Genomic DNA, 15,534 nt, shown 5'->3' on the forward strand with positions numbered 1-15,534 from the left:
TTGCTCATTTCTAATTGCTGGATATGCTTGGTTCAAATTCTATCATAATTTTTAGGTGAAATAAAACTATTTAAAATCAGTGTTGTTTGTAAAACTGAATTACAAAGTTGGTACTAATAGCTGACCCATATTTTTACAATTAATTGTGTACACATATGCCAAGGGTTTTTTTTCCAGTTGCAAAGGTATATAAAACAAGACAAGGGATTATTAAAAAAATTACATGACATAAAGGTATGAACACCAACTAAATGCAGTAATCTCATGTATGACATGTTAGTTTACTATCTTGGTGAGCATTGTTAGGGTTTGCATTCCAAAGCTTAGTGAGTGATTAGTTGGCTTAGAGAAACAATTACTATTTATTAGGGTTGTATTCAGATAATGTGGGTAGAGGGTAAACGTATGTTTAGATTTTCACATTTGACAGCAGCCCATATTCAGAGTGACTTAAATTTGTCTCATTTACACTGAACAATTGAGGTTTAAGAAAAGGCAGCAGTGCTGGGAACAAAGTTGCTGCTAGTGATGAATTTCCAAGAAAATTATTAGAATTATGACATTTACTTAGAATTTCCCCTTAAATTTAGGACTTAACCTTAGTAAAGATAAAAATAATTCACAAAACATCTTAGCCCTTAAAACAGCACCTAAGTTAAAAATTGGTAAGAGTAGAGATGAGGACTTTTAAAAAGCTTAAGAGTTTCTATAGCAGAGGAGAGAAAGAAGAAATATTCTCCAAACACTAAACATAAAGGTAAAAGTAAACACTGCTTTTCTGTTCAATCTGGTTCTCTTGTTCTTTTACTTTCTTCTATCGCTTTTGGATTGTTGACTACATACTGTCCAAAACTGCAACTTATATAGACTGTCGTGCAATTATTTAAATTGGTAAAAGCTGAGCCATTTTGCTCTCATCAATCTAAAATGGATTACAAGTAATAAAATCAGTATTGTAAAAGTAAGAACCTAAATATAGTAACTACTGCATGAAAACTGATTGCTTAAAAAAAGTAGACACATTTTCAACATTTGGCTGTTTAATTAACTTTAAGATATTTAACCTATAGCAGAAATGCAGTCCTGATTATACAATTTCTTCATACAGTATCCAAAATCATGATTTTACTGTCTTTCATTTTATTATCATACATTATATTTTTACAAAGAGCACATTTCAAGACCTTTGCAGAGGTCAGAAGTTATTTTTTCATCTCAGGGTACACACATACACATTTATCAATTAATTACTGTCCTTGAATTGCTGCATCATCCCTAGCAGTGGGATCTAACATAGCTTTTCACTAAGATCAAGGTTTTTGTACTTTCCTTACTCTGAGAAGTTTCTTGAATCACTTTAAGTATAGGACTCCCAGCTAGAACTTTTTAAGCTAAGATAGGAGCTCTCTGAGAGAATTCTAAGAAGCTTTGTGAATACTGGCCCTGATCTCTAGTCCAACAACTTAACAAATGAGGCTACCACCACTTGTCCTGCTAGTGCCTGAGTGAGAAATTTTTTAGTAGAGTATGCCTTGTAAGTGCTAACATACTGTGTTAAGGAATGGACCTGCAGCTGCGCCTTCCCTCCTTTAACGGCGTCGTTGAACCCCACGCATTCCTCGCCCAAGCGGAGCTAGCCGCCAGCTTCGCGGGCTGGTCCCCGGCGGAAACAGCTGTCCAGGTGGCTCTCTCGCTGGAGGGCGATGCGCTCCGGGCACTGGAAAACCTCCGGACCGATGAGTAGAAGGACTGGGCAAAGCTGCACTCCAGTTCAGCGCAGGTGACTGTAAGGAGGCAGCGTGCAAGGAGCTGTCCGGAATTCGAGCACGACATGCGGGAAGAGCTAGCCCGTTGCTCATTTGTCCGGGGATTCTGACCGCCGTGGCTCCGCGAGCACATCAGGTTAGTGGCACCAGCTTCCCTTTCCGAGGTGCTGCGCGAGGCCAAGCACGCTGAGCCCATATTGGCGGTACATCAAGGCAAAAGAGCCGAGCGACCGCCCGCAGCTCAGTGGCGCTCGGTAGGTGAACCTAGCAGAAGACAGGTCTCCGAGGTTTTGCGGCGATGCCGAGGCACGGGACCTCGGGACTACCGCTGCAACGTCCTCAGGCCTGGGGAACAGCGTACACCAGCAGCCGCTAAACTAGCACCGGGGGGACGTTTGGGACGCCGCGCTGGGATTTACATCGACTGTGTGCTGGACGGCATCTTACTCCGGGCGCTCGTGGACGCTGGCTCCACTGTTTCGCTGCTGCGCTCTGAATTACTGGGGCAAAGCAAGCGTGTTTGCAGACGGCCTGATCCTGCCTTCAACATCCACACCGTTGCTGGGGGCTACGTGAAGGTACGGGCATGTCGCACGGTGCGAGTCCAGGTAGGTGGTCGAGTTTATGCACATGAGTTCTTAGTGGGGAGTGTCGGGAAGGACTGCATTTTGGGGTTGGACATTTTGGAGAGATGGGGTGCGGTGCTGAATTTGGCTAACGGAACTCTGCGTGGTAACTTCGGGGTAGCCAGGTTGCTAGGACCCATACCACAGCCGAACAGGTTAGTACAGTAGCACACACCCGGGGGGCGGAACTTCCAGTAGCAGACCGATGGGGAAACCTATGTGCTAACGCCGGTGCTTTACCTCGCCGGCCGGGCAGCAAAGTACGTGGTCGGTACTGCGAGCGAGTGGAGCGCCATGGCGACGTAGAACCCTCGATGCCGAACATTCTCCATGTGCAGGTTTCCAGGCTCTCCGGAGTTGATCAGCCGTCCGAGCCAGCGTGCAGCCGAGTTACTGCATCACCCAGAGCGTCACCCGCAGTCGCTTTGCCTGTGTCACAGCTGAACTGTGATCCGCTCATCACCAAGCAGAAGGGCCCCACCCAGCGCTCGCGGGCACCGCTGCAAGACCTTCGGGGAACCTATGGGGCGGATGGGCGTGGACACTCACAGTCAGGGGCGAGCAGTTTGCTGCTGGAGAGCAGGTATGGGTGTGTTCCTCCGGAAGGAAGAGGGGGCTCTCCGCCAAGCTTATGTCCCACTGGGTGGGCCCCTGTACGGTAATTGCTTGGCTCTTCGATGTCTTCTACCGGGTACGGTTGGCGGGGTGGGCACGAGTTGTGCTCCACCGGGACCGTCTTGCGCCCTACCAGTCGCACACCGATGCACCATCAACCTCTGTGGAGGCCGGACCGCCTCAGGACAATGTTCGCAATCATCCCTCGTCCGCCAAAGGACTCCGGCGTTCCCAACGCCAGCGCCGATCGCCTCCACGCCTCCGAAACGAAGTTCGTCATGGTGACCAGGGACGGTCACAGCTCGGGTGGGGTCAGTGTGGGTGGGCAGGGCGGTGGCTGACGACCAGCATGCCTTGCGGGGATGTCGGTGTGTTCACCATGTTGGGGAAAGATGTTTGGGTTAGTGGCTTCGGCCCTGTTTGTGTGTGGTGTGTGTGTGATGTGTGGAGTATAATTCCATTTCCTAAATTTTGCCTATAGAACTACAAATATATAGTAATCCACAATCACTAAATAAGAAAATGCAATGCATTGAGAGAACAAGACAGAGAAACAACAACTTATCTTAAGCCTATTATTTTTCATGCCTGCTACATGTGTTGAACACAAACATTTTGTATGTTGCCAATAGACTTTAAACAATATTACTGGAAATATCTGTCCTATTTTCATAAATTATATTCAAATAGATTCGCTATGATGTCAGTTAAACAATGGTGACAATGTGTGGGTATTCAAGACACCCCATTTCTTTACATTTATTATCCTATGTTTTTTTAAATGATAAATGTTAAATCCATTGTACTTTGTGCTCAACTGTGAACATCGTTAGGTCACTAGATGGTGCTTATTGCTAGGGAGGAACCTAAAACCCCACAGAAGCCAGATGTTGCTGATTAAGTTCTGTAGCCAAGCTAAACATAAGTTAAGGTTTTTGCCTCTTTACTCCTAACTACAGGTGGGTGTATATTCCTCCAAAAAAGATGTAAATAATTTTGAGTAAGATATTAGTGTGTTGAGAATGTCTGGTGTAATATGAAAACATGAATGCAGTTAGTAGTTTTCCTGTAATGTGGTGAGAAAGATGTTTAGCTGTGCACTATTATGCTATGCTAATTGACCCATTGCTAGTGAATACAGTAGCATACAGAGCCATAGCAAGGTTAGAACCAGAGGGATTGTTACCATAGTAAGTGCCAGAAATATTAAAGGGCTTATATACAGTACAGTACATGCTGTTTTGCTTAAGAGCACTGCATTTTTGATTACTTTGGTTCACCTGGAGAAAAAAATGTGTGCTGTACTACTAGAAATGTTTGTTTTTTTCATAATTTTGCTGGTTGAATATTTTAAAGAGCATATTTTAAAGTACATTGTACAATGCTCAAATTATGAATGTATTTACACAGGCTAGGGTCACAGTTCTCCAAAGATGCTGTAATGTTGATGAGAAAGATGATAAAGAGCAGCTGAGCTACAATGACCAAGCTGATGGAGAAAGTACCGAGGTGAATAATGATGAGGAAGATGCAGAGCCACCTGATATAAAAGACAGTCTGAGGCAATGGATACTTTGTTTGTATGCATTTATTTTCATCCACCCTGCTGAGAGAAAAAGTGTTTGTACTAGGTATTTATTTCGAAGTTTATCAACATAATGGTTACATAGATTTTCCTAGTTTGTGATAATTTTATTACAAATAATATTCATATAATAGACAGAGTGTGTCTTGTGTCTTTATTTAATTTATTTTTCAATTTCCAGCTTATGCCAACATTGGACTACCTTGCCATTATCAACTGAACCAATGTGGTGCCAAAGTTGGGGCAACTTATTTTTGGCCCCACCAATGAGCCAACATTTGGCCAATGGACAAAATGATATTTGGCCAACCACTAATGCCAATGTTTGCCCAATGTATGTGTGCCATTGACCCAGCATTGGCCCTTCAGCAGTATGCTATCTAAAAAATGATTCAGACACAAAAAGCAGATGACTAAAACTGATATTTGGCTGAAGACTGGACAGAAATTACAACAAATCCACACGGCATATATAAACAAACAATAACACAATGCAGAAGTCTTATGTTGCCCTGTTAAATTCACTGAGAAAATAGTGACAATGTGTGCATTACTGTTGTTTCCTGTAGCAAACTCTTAATTATAGAAAATGTGCTGTGTTGTTTTCTTTTGGAAATAAATTCTTAGGCTAGTACAAATAGACCAAGCACCAGCACTTGTAGTAAGCTACATTCAGGTTACAGCAATATTACTATGGATGTATCAGTAATGATGAATAATGTGTTTTTCCTTTTCCATTCCCTTTCCTGAATGCCCCCTTCCCATTCGTATCGTTTTGTAAATGATAAACGTTTAGATGATCATTCATCGATTGTCTGACAACAGTCAGGGGAAGTTCATCATCCAAATGCAAGCTTAAAATTTTTCCTGAACATTCACTGAGTCAAGTGCAGTTTTAAAACCTAATTGATCCTAGGCTAGATCTGACAAGAAAGGATCAGGCTTTACCACTTCGTAAGTAATACAAGTATTTATTTTGTGGGAATTTTTCCCATGTTATCTTTTTACAATTTTGCTGCATTGTGTTCTCCTTTTTTCGTTTTACCCTGAATCGTTGGACATTTATGTAGTACGATCCTGTTATATTATTTTTCTATGCATTTTTATCTCATTGGGCCATCTTGTATTTGTCTTGTCAAATCAAAGCCAAGGTTTTTTGTTTTTGCTCCACTGCGATTCCTACAGTAGGTATTCAATCAGAATGTTGGTTTTACCACCGCGGCGCACAGCGGCAGCATTTGGGTTTGTGCGTTTGCTGGCTTTTACCACTGAGTGGCACTATATAACTATAGACTGATGCCTCAGGCCTTTAGAGCTGCACATAGTAGCGGATAAAATCAAGTGAAACATTGTAGTTAAACGAATTTATAATTACAGTACTAAAATTACAATAAAAATGTAGAATTCAATTTAATATGATTATAAGGATCGAATTTAAGCAAAATAAACATTAACACAGTGAGCCTTTATGTGTAATTAGAAAAGCTACTCATGTAGGGTTTTGTGTCATCTTATATTTTGTTTTTTTTAAATTTGTAGTAGATTTATTAACTAAAATAAATGACCATAAAATTAAAACATTGTCAGGACATTCTACTGCATCAGCAGATGTCAGTCATTCAGCTCCACTTATTTTTTTGCTTTATTATGAGAATGAAATGCAGTAGGCTGTTATGATCATCATAATTTTCTTTAACAATAAATAATGACCCTGTTGCGCTGTACCACATCTGGCAAAACCTTATGAAATACAAGTTAAACATTAAACAAATTTTCAATCACAGTACTAAAATTAACTACAGATTTAGAATTTAAATTAAATATAGGTGTTACTTATTTGCATAAAATTTGGGCAAAGTAAGTGTATACCTTTATATATAGCCTTTAGATTTTATTATGTGTAACACTAGCATATAGGCAGAAAACAGACTCTGGGTGTGCATCAGAAAAAGTTTGCCAGATTAATGTTTGAAAAACAGTATGATAAGCATTTCAGTGTCTTTTTGTGCCAGTCTCAAGTCTGGATAAATGCATAGGGTTGTGTCAGGAAGGGCATCCGATGTAAAAACATTTGCCAAATCAATGATGCGAATCACAAGTATAAATTCTATACCAGCTCGGTCACAGCCTGGGTTAACAACGACTGCCACCGGTGCTGTTAACCTACAGGGTGCCGGTGGAAATTGGGCTACTGTTGGTCGAAAAAGGAGAGGAGGAAGGCGTGTTTGAAAGCAGAGAGAGTAAAGGAAAGGCAAGAGTTTAGAAGTGATAGTAAGGGGCTTTGAATGTTGGAACTATGACAAGGAAGACAAGAATTGGTTAATATGATGCAGAGAAGAAAGGTGGATATACTGTGTGTCCAGGAGACCATGTGGAAAGGTAGCAAGGCTAGAAGCTTAGGAGCAGGGTTCAAACTGTTTTACCATGGTGTGGATAGGAAAAGAAATGGAGTAGGAGTTATTCTGAAAGAGGAGTTTGTAAGGAACAATCTAAAGATGAAGCGAGTATCAGATAGGGTGATGAGTCTGAAGCTGGTTTGGACATGTTCAGAGGAGAGATGGTGAATATATCAGTAGAAGGATGCTGAGGTTGGAACTGCCAGGCAGGAGGTCTAGAGGAAGATCAAAGAGGAGATTTATGAATGCACCAAGTGGGGACATGAAGTTAGCTGGTGTGAGAAAAGAGGATGCAGAGGATAGGGTTAGATGGAGGCAGATGATTCGCTGTGGCGACCCCTGAAAGGGAACAGCCGAAAGACGCATTTTTCCAATATCTTCAGATATTTGTATATCTGGCGGAAGCGCACGAGACAGAATTTTCCTTTTCTCTCGCTCTCTCGCCAGATTATGAGCCTTTTAAGGGGGGAAGAACTTTCTCTCTCGCTTCCGCACTAACCTCAGGCTTGTGCCCTAGTACACTCAGAATGTATGCAGCCGCTATTTCGGCCTACATTCTGACTGATGGGGTTTGTGGAAAGCACCCCTTAGTTGCCGGCTTATTCGCGGGTCTCATCATCCTTTCTATGGTGCTTAGGCTGTGCCAATTGGCTAGCTAGAGCTATTCTGCATCCTCGCCCAACTATCTTCCGCAGTTGTTCTCAAAGCCTCTGTCCTCTGCTGTTACAGCTCTGGAGCAATAAGACTTCATTCACTGTGTCTAGTACATGCCCTTCAAAATTTACAGCTCACCACCTCACTAGCCAGTGGCGTAAATCAGAGCAGGTTTTATATGTTGTGGGGCCATGGCCGAAGGGCAGCCGCCATTGGGCGAGTCGGGTGAGAGATGCTAGTGCCCTAGCCTATGAGTCAAGCGTCCTAGAATTATGTCTAAGACTCCTTGGGGGTACTGTGCGCACACTACACAACCATGGGGGTCCAGACACTTGCAGTGCGGCGGAGTGGGTATTCTTGTTCCCATAGCGCTTTCATGAAGCATCGAGTGTAGCTTTTGAAAGGGAACGTCTCGGGTTACTTTGCTGTAACCCTGTTCCCTAAAAAAGCCAGTACGAGATGCTGCACTCCAATGCCGCACTGCATGCGTGACTGGACATCCTTCAGACAAAATTGACCTGTGGAGGTTTCCGGTTCATGCCTTTTTATAACCTCCAGGTGCATCTAATTAAGTGACATCACCTGACCAAGGTTATATATGCCAAAAATTGTGCCGTGTTTGACACACACGTGCTTCACAACTGGTCACGACAAAACGTTTCCCATAATGCTTTCGCGCAGCATCTCATTTCCGCTTTTTCAGGGAACAGGGTTACAGCAAAGTAACCCGAGACGTTCATTTGTAAATGACCCACTACATCTCTTAATCTGAACAACATTTAACCAATGTTTTTTTTTTTTTTAGACTCATTATTGTATAGTAAATATTAATAGCTCTGGTTCAGATTTTTTATCTTTGTTGTGTAAAGTACTCATGTGCAAATTACCATTACTATTGTACAGTATTTCTTTGATACAAGCTTTTTTTTATGACTAAATTGTATTTTAAAACTGCGACAAGGAAAAATGTCACTTTGCATCATATGCTTGTGTTTTACCCACTACTGTTACCTCTGACACTAATGACTGAACTTCATCTAATAAATTAAATCCCTAGTTTGTGCATTTGTGTTTACACTATTACTGAGTATTTGTCAGTAGTCTGGTGATACGATTCTGTGATTTTCATTTATTTTTTTTCATCACTGTGAACTTTGCCATTGATTTTCAAATAAGTTCAATGCTCAGTTTATACATTTATTTCTATCCACTATGCAACATGTTATGCTCTTTCTCTGTCTTTCTCTCTTCCTGGGTATGTGTATGGTGTATCCTTATGTGAATCTTTGTTTGTTGGGCTGTGTTTTTTTTTTCTGTCATGTCCCACCAGGAATTAATATGATATCCTGCTATTGGCTAAGGTCTACTATAAATGTAGATGTTCTTTTCTTTTGTTGGCTTTCCCCTATGGGTACAGAGTAAGGTAAAATGAATTACTACTTACATTCTGCATTACCAAAGTTGTTATGCAGTGTGATAATGCAATTATTTGACACATTGTGCTTATTTTCTCCAGACCTGAAAGGCATCCTGCATGTTTTAGAAAGAAATTATGACTGAGTTGGAGATTTTGGAGGAGCCTTCTCTTTGTTTTAGTTTCCTTAATACTTCATGTTTGAAAACTGATTATCACCTGGAAGTCCGGGTTTTGCTTTATATTCTCTTTATCACTTTTTCTGTTATTACTGTAATTGGAAACTTGCTTGTTATCATAACTGTTGTACATTTCAGCCAATTACACACTCCAACTAATTACCTCATTCTCTCTCTGGCTGTTGCTGATCTGCTTGTAGGAGGAGTAGTGATGCCTCCTAGCATGATGCGCTCCGTGGAAACTTGCTGGTATTTAGGGAGCACCTTTTGTAAAATACACAGCAGTTTAGATGTAACTGTGTGCAGTGCATCTATTATAAACTTGTGTATTATTTCTTTAGACCGATATTATGCTGTTTGTCATCCATTTTTGTATCACATTAAAATGACTCCTACTACCATTAGATTAATGATTATTGTCTGCTGGAGCATTTCTGCAGCAACTGGGTTTGGTATGATATTTTTGGAGCTTAATATTCTTGGAAGTGAAGAATTTTATTATAATACCTTCCTTTGTGAGGGTGCATGCACAATCTTTCAAACTAAAGTGGCAGCCATTGTGCTGCCTATGTTCACTTTTTACATTCCTGCCTTGATTATGCTGTTTGTGTATGTGAAAATCTTTTATACTGCAAAAAGACAAGCTCGTGCAATCCAGTCCACAAATTCACAGATGAAGACAACTAAGGAAAAAGTTGGCATTAGCAAGTCCGAAAGGAAGGCTACAAAAACATTAGCTATAATCATAGGAGTTTTCCTAACTTCCTGGGTGCCATATTTTACCTGTACTTGCATAGAGCAATTTACAGGATATGCTGTTCATCCAACTGTGTATGATGTATTAATCTGGGTGGCATATTTCAATTCAACATGTAATCCAATAGTGTATGCATTTTTCTTTAGCTGGTTCAGACACGCTCTTAGAGTAATTTTGTCTGGTGAAATATTTCTGGCTGATTCTTCACACACCAACCTGTTTTAAATGCTTGTTTTAGGATAAACTTAGGAAATAATTTGATCATTAATTATTTTCACATCATCTCCACATATCCTTCACTTCTTCTCCTACTTGGTGTTTATAAGTTTAAAGCTAATGGATAATACTATAAACTGCCTATATACAGTTCCACATTCCCACCTATGCACTTATATGCAAAGCATATTACTCAATAGGATAAAGATGGTGAGATGAGCGAAAGTTAACAGATTTATAGAAATCCGGCTTAAGATTTGTCTTTATTACTTTGTGTGTATTTAAAACATATTGAACTGTGTATAGGTCTAGGAGTGTTCTACTGTGATCTGATTCTCAGGACTGTTAAGGTTATTTAACAGCTATATAATAGTTAGTCTCACCTATGATAATGTTTAAATTGTCCTATGTTTGTACTTTTATAAGATAAACTAAACCAGAGTAAAGTGTAAAGAGCTTTGTAAAACATGGAAAAATCAAATTTTAGATTTTATTGATGACACATTTTGATCACATTTAGTTATCAAAGAGAAATTTGTGTTCCCTCATACATACTGTAAGCAAGAGTATTTACACACTAATCCTACTCTTATGCCCCTTAACAGGTTACCAGAGGTAATCTCGATCTTGTGTATATTGATCTCCCTTTAAGAAAGTAGCACCATATAATGTGCAAAACAGTTTATACACATATAGGCTATTCACATATAAAAGGTGTTGCTTAGTGGTTTAAAATGCACCTTTTTGAATTAGTATGAACTGCTTGTATTGAAATTATTTTTTTGAAAAGATTTAAAACATGATTGTCTTACAACAGTAAGTACATTTAGAAAAGAGACTATGTAGCATCTGTAAGCAAACAAAAACGAAATGTATTTAATCAAGATAAAATAACCCGTTGATGATGTTCTAGATAATCACTAGTTTTCAGAGGTTTTAAAGTGCTGTACCATTTTATCTAAGATTTTACTGAAAATTAATATATACAATTTTCTAGCATTAAGAATTGTTAAATAAACTCACAGGAATCATATCATAACAAATCACTACTTTAAAAAGTAGTCGACTAAGAACCATAAGGTTAGTGGAGAATTCTCTGATGATTTTCTTTGAGAATTAATCATTTTTATCAGTCTTATTGACCTTGTTCAAAAAGAAAAGAGGGACAGTTTTGTGATGCCAGAAGGGAGCCCTTAAACCTTAATGCGTTTTAGCCATTATGTGTTTTATTGTTTTTAAATAAACATAAATGGGGTTTAAGATTGTGCAGTTTAGAGTGACATCCTTTTTTTCAGCACAAAAAGACAATGTAATAAACTTTTAATGGATCACGTAGGCAAAGAAATAGCACAGATATACATGATTAGATGTTAAGGTTGTTTTTTATTTTTATCTATGACCACAAAATATAATTATAATCATCATAATATGCTCAGGCGGCACGGTGGTGTAGTGGTTAGCACTGTCGCCTAAACCGCCAGTGTCCGGGTTCAATTCCCAGCCAGACTTGATTCTCGTCTCTGTGTGCATGAAGTTTGTATGTTCTCCCCGTGCTTGGTGGGTTTCCTCCCACAGTCCAAAAACTTGCAGATTAGGCTAATTGGCATTCCCAAATTGCCTATAGTGTGTGAATGAGTGTATGTGTGTGTACCCTGTGATGGATTCTGCCCCGTGCCCTAAACCTCCTGGGATAGGCTCCAGGCCCCCCGCGACCCTGAAGACAAACAAGGTGAAAACCAGCAATAGTCAGAAGTCAGAAAGGAAATCCACAAAAGGTTTTAAGGCAAACTAGTTAGATTTTTTTTATCATTTGTAGCACATATAGAAGGCACTAACATGAAAATTATGTTAATTGGTAGGATAAATATGGTATATTTATCCTAATTGATAAAGTATAAATTAAAATGTATTTATATAAAAATAATAATGTTTTTGTAATATATTTAGGGTCAGATGTTTCATCAATTTTGATTGGAAATGAATTATACAGGTGTTCGCACAATCCTGTTGAAGATTTGTCTATTAATTTACATTTATTTCAAAATATCTTGTAATTGGACTAAATAAATAAGTGTTAACCTTCTTGTGACTAGGGGTGTTCTACTGTGTTAGATATAATCACAGTCTCATAACAGATAAGGTCAATGTATATTTAGTGCAGTGTGCAAGCAGGGACTCTCACTCAGGGCAATACTAACTAGGACAGCATGAATAAAAGGGAGAGACAGAAGAAAACACTGACAAGATGGGAAGTAAAACAACCAGTCTTTTCACTGTCAAAAACCCTGAGTGATCTGTGAGAGTCTCCTAGATCCACACCTTTACCTAAAACAAATCTATTTACAGAAGGTTTTTTTTTTTTTTTTTTTAAGTATTCAGCCGAAATTCAAATCTTATTTGTCACATACACAGTCATGCTGTAACGGGTGCTGTGTGTGGGCTTTGGAGTAGGCATATAGGCAGAGGTGATACTTTGGGAAAAGGGCCTTTTAATAAAGCAAGACAGAACTTAAGCACTGTAAGGGAAAGAAGGGACAGCAACACTGGGGTTAAGAGAAACCAAAGGCCAAGCAAACAGGATCTAAATTAAACAGAGGCAACTATACAATAACTTAACTAAACACGAGCTAGGCCAACCATAAGAAAAGCTAATCATGAGCAAGGCTAAACCTGAGCTACACTAAACAAGGCTAGACATGACAAGGATATACACATTGCTAGAAGCTAACACCTGACTAGGAGATAAACCAAGACTAACACAAACCAGGAGCTAGGGAAGTGGCATGACACTAAGAACATGAAACCGTAACACCCACTTAACTTAAACAGATGCCAGACAACGAAACTCAACTTAGGCAGACTATATATAACAAAAATAATTATCTACCTCGGTTCAGGTGTGCTCCCATCACCTGACCAAGGTGCACTCTGGGAAATGAAGTTCAACTAACGAAAAACACAAGAACACAAACAGCGAGAAAGACCACACCTCTGTCTCACCACAGCTGATGTGGGAAATTCTATGCAGAATCAACCTACTAAAGCAGCCGGGCCAGATAATATCCCTGGCAGAGAGCTCAGAGAATGTGATGAATAGCTGGCTGGTGTTCTTACTGACATTGTCAACATCTCTCAGAGCAGCAGAGTCATTACCACTTGCTTGAAGATCATCACATGCCAAGTCTTCTGTGTTTTTTCTCAATGACTACCGTCCTGTTGCATTCACATCTATCATCATGAATGTGCTCCAAGTGGCTCATGAGACACATCAAGACCCTGCTGCCCCCCCACATTAGACCAACTGCAGTTTGCACATCGTCCTAACTGTTCAGTGGACAATAACATCTCCACCACACTTCATCTGCCCCTCACACTCCTAGATAAGAAGAACAGCTAAGTTTGAATACTGTACAAAGATTTCAGTTTAGACTTCAATACTATCATCACCCAACACCTGATTGGGAAGCTTAATGTGTTGGGCTTGAACACCTCCTTTGTTTCTTAGTCTAAGTACTGAAGAAACAAATACGTCTTGGGTTGTCATTTAGAGATTGTCAAAGACTCTGTCAGATTGTCAGAGCTGTACAGATATCTAGAGGAAGTTCATTCCACCACCTAGGTGCCAGAACAGAAAAGAATCTGGATGAATGTCTTCTTTGATCTCTGAGAAATGGTGCGACCAGAGGGAATGTTATGCTGTGCACGGTGTGATTAGAGCTGAGAGGTAAGTGGGTGTTGGGCCATTTTTAGCTCTGAAGGCAGGCATCAGGGTTTTGAATTTAATGTGGACAGCTACAGGAACTCAGTGCAGGGAGTGCAAGACGTGCAGCTGCATTCTAAATCAGCTGCAGAGAACGAGTAAAGAGGCAGACCTGTGAGTTGCAGTAGTCCAGTCTTGAAATAACAAGGGACTGAACAAGCACTTAAGTAGCCAGTATTCTTCTGATGAAAAAGAAAATGACAAGAGCAAATTTAGCAATGTATGGCAAATGCCAAATGATTTTCCAAAGTTACTACAAGATTATGAGCAGTGACTGTAGGAGTGGTCTGATTGTTGTCCAGGGAAGTCACAAAGTCTTGACTAGGGTATAAGTCATCAGGGATGAAAAACAGTTTAATTTTACTCAGATTAAGCTTCAGCTGATGAGCTGCCATCCAGGATGTCTGCCAGACATGCTGAGAACCTGAATGTCTGAAGGAGGAAAAGAAAGAATAAGTTGTGTGTCATACATAACAATGGTATGAAAAGCCATACAATGATATTAAATTAACAAGAGGCCAGGTATAGAGGAAGAACAGAAGAGCTACACTCTTTCAAAAGCTACACTTAATGCTGCATGCCAAACGCTATGGGAACGCTCCTTGCATGGCCGGTTGTTGAAGCATGTGTGTCAAACATGGCAAAAATTTTCCATTTATTACCTTGGTCAGGTGACGTCTTTCGATTAGGTGCACCTGGACGTTATAAATAGGCATGAACTGGAAACATCCTCAGCTCTTTTTATCTTCAAGGACTGCTTTGTTGTGTGCGTGTGTGCAAGCACTTTTTAAAAAAGAAAGCGAAAGCAGAAAGTGTCTAATTACTCACCAGAAAGATGGCAGAGTTAGACACGAGTTCGTCCCTCCGTGTAGAAGAATATCTCGCTGAGGGAGACCTCCATAGTTTCTGTTTTCAGTGTTTGGGGAAAGAGCACGATATCTCGGGCTTGAGAGAGCAGGCAAGTACTGTTTCTCTCTATTAAAGTCCCTCGCGCTCAGCTCAACGTTTTTAAAACAAAACTGCGAGCCGTGAAGAAATTTTTGCGTGCATATCTGGCGGAAGCGCACGAGACAAAAATTAAATTTTCTCTCGCTCTCTTGCCGGATCATAAGCTTTTACCGTCCACTTCTCAAGCGCGTTTCGGTGCTTCTTGTGTAGGGGGGAAGAACTTCCTTTCTCGCTTCCGCGGAGATGGAAACTATGACTTCAGAGCGCTCCTCTAATGATAAGCGAGGGTATCAGTTGTTATTAGAGGTGGTAACACGCACGGTTGAACACGTACACCTCGATTCGCCGTAAAAATAAATAAATAAAAAAATTCCCCAAACGCTCAAAGTTAGATGACAGGCTTCTGTTGGGTATCAATGATGGTGCCTCCCCTTCTTAGCAACCTGCATGAGTTAACTCTTTCATGGAATAAGCCATATTTATCCTGTGTTTTTGTGCTATTGACATTGATTTGTTTCAATGTCATTGATAAAAGCGCGGTCCTTTATGATGATGCCCTAGATTAAAGAGCCGCTTGTGGGCTATCTCTCTCCTGGGAGCTCATCCTTCCGGGAAAAA

At 40.3% G+C, this 15,534-nt stretch overlaps 1 protein-coding gene across 1 annotated transcript; it reads left to right on the forward strand.

Moving 5' to 3' along the window:
• The first annotated feature begins 9,194 nt into the window (after window positions 1-9,194).
• Window positions 9,195-10,217, forward strand: LOC128513894 (trace amine-associated receptor 1-like). The gene has a single exon (XM_053487451.1). The coding sequence runs from the start codon at window positions 9,195-9,197 to the stop codon at window positions 10,215-10,217; it is 1,023 nt and encodes a 340-aa protein (XP_053343426.1).
• Window positions 10,218-15,534: the final 5,317 nt, after the last annotated feature.

The sequence above is a fragment of the Clarias gariepinus genome, chromosome 2, assembly GCF_024256425.1.
Source record: "Clarias gariepinus isolate MV-2021 ecotype Netherlands chromosome 2, CGAR_prim_01v2, whole genome shotgun sequence".
Lineage (NCBI taxonomy): Eukaryota > Metazoa > Chordata > Actinopteri > Siluriformes > Clariidae > Clarias > Clarias gariepinus.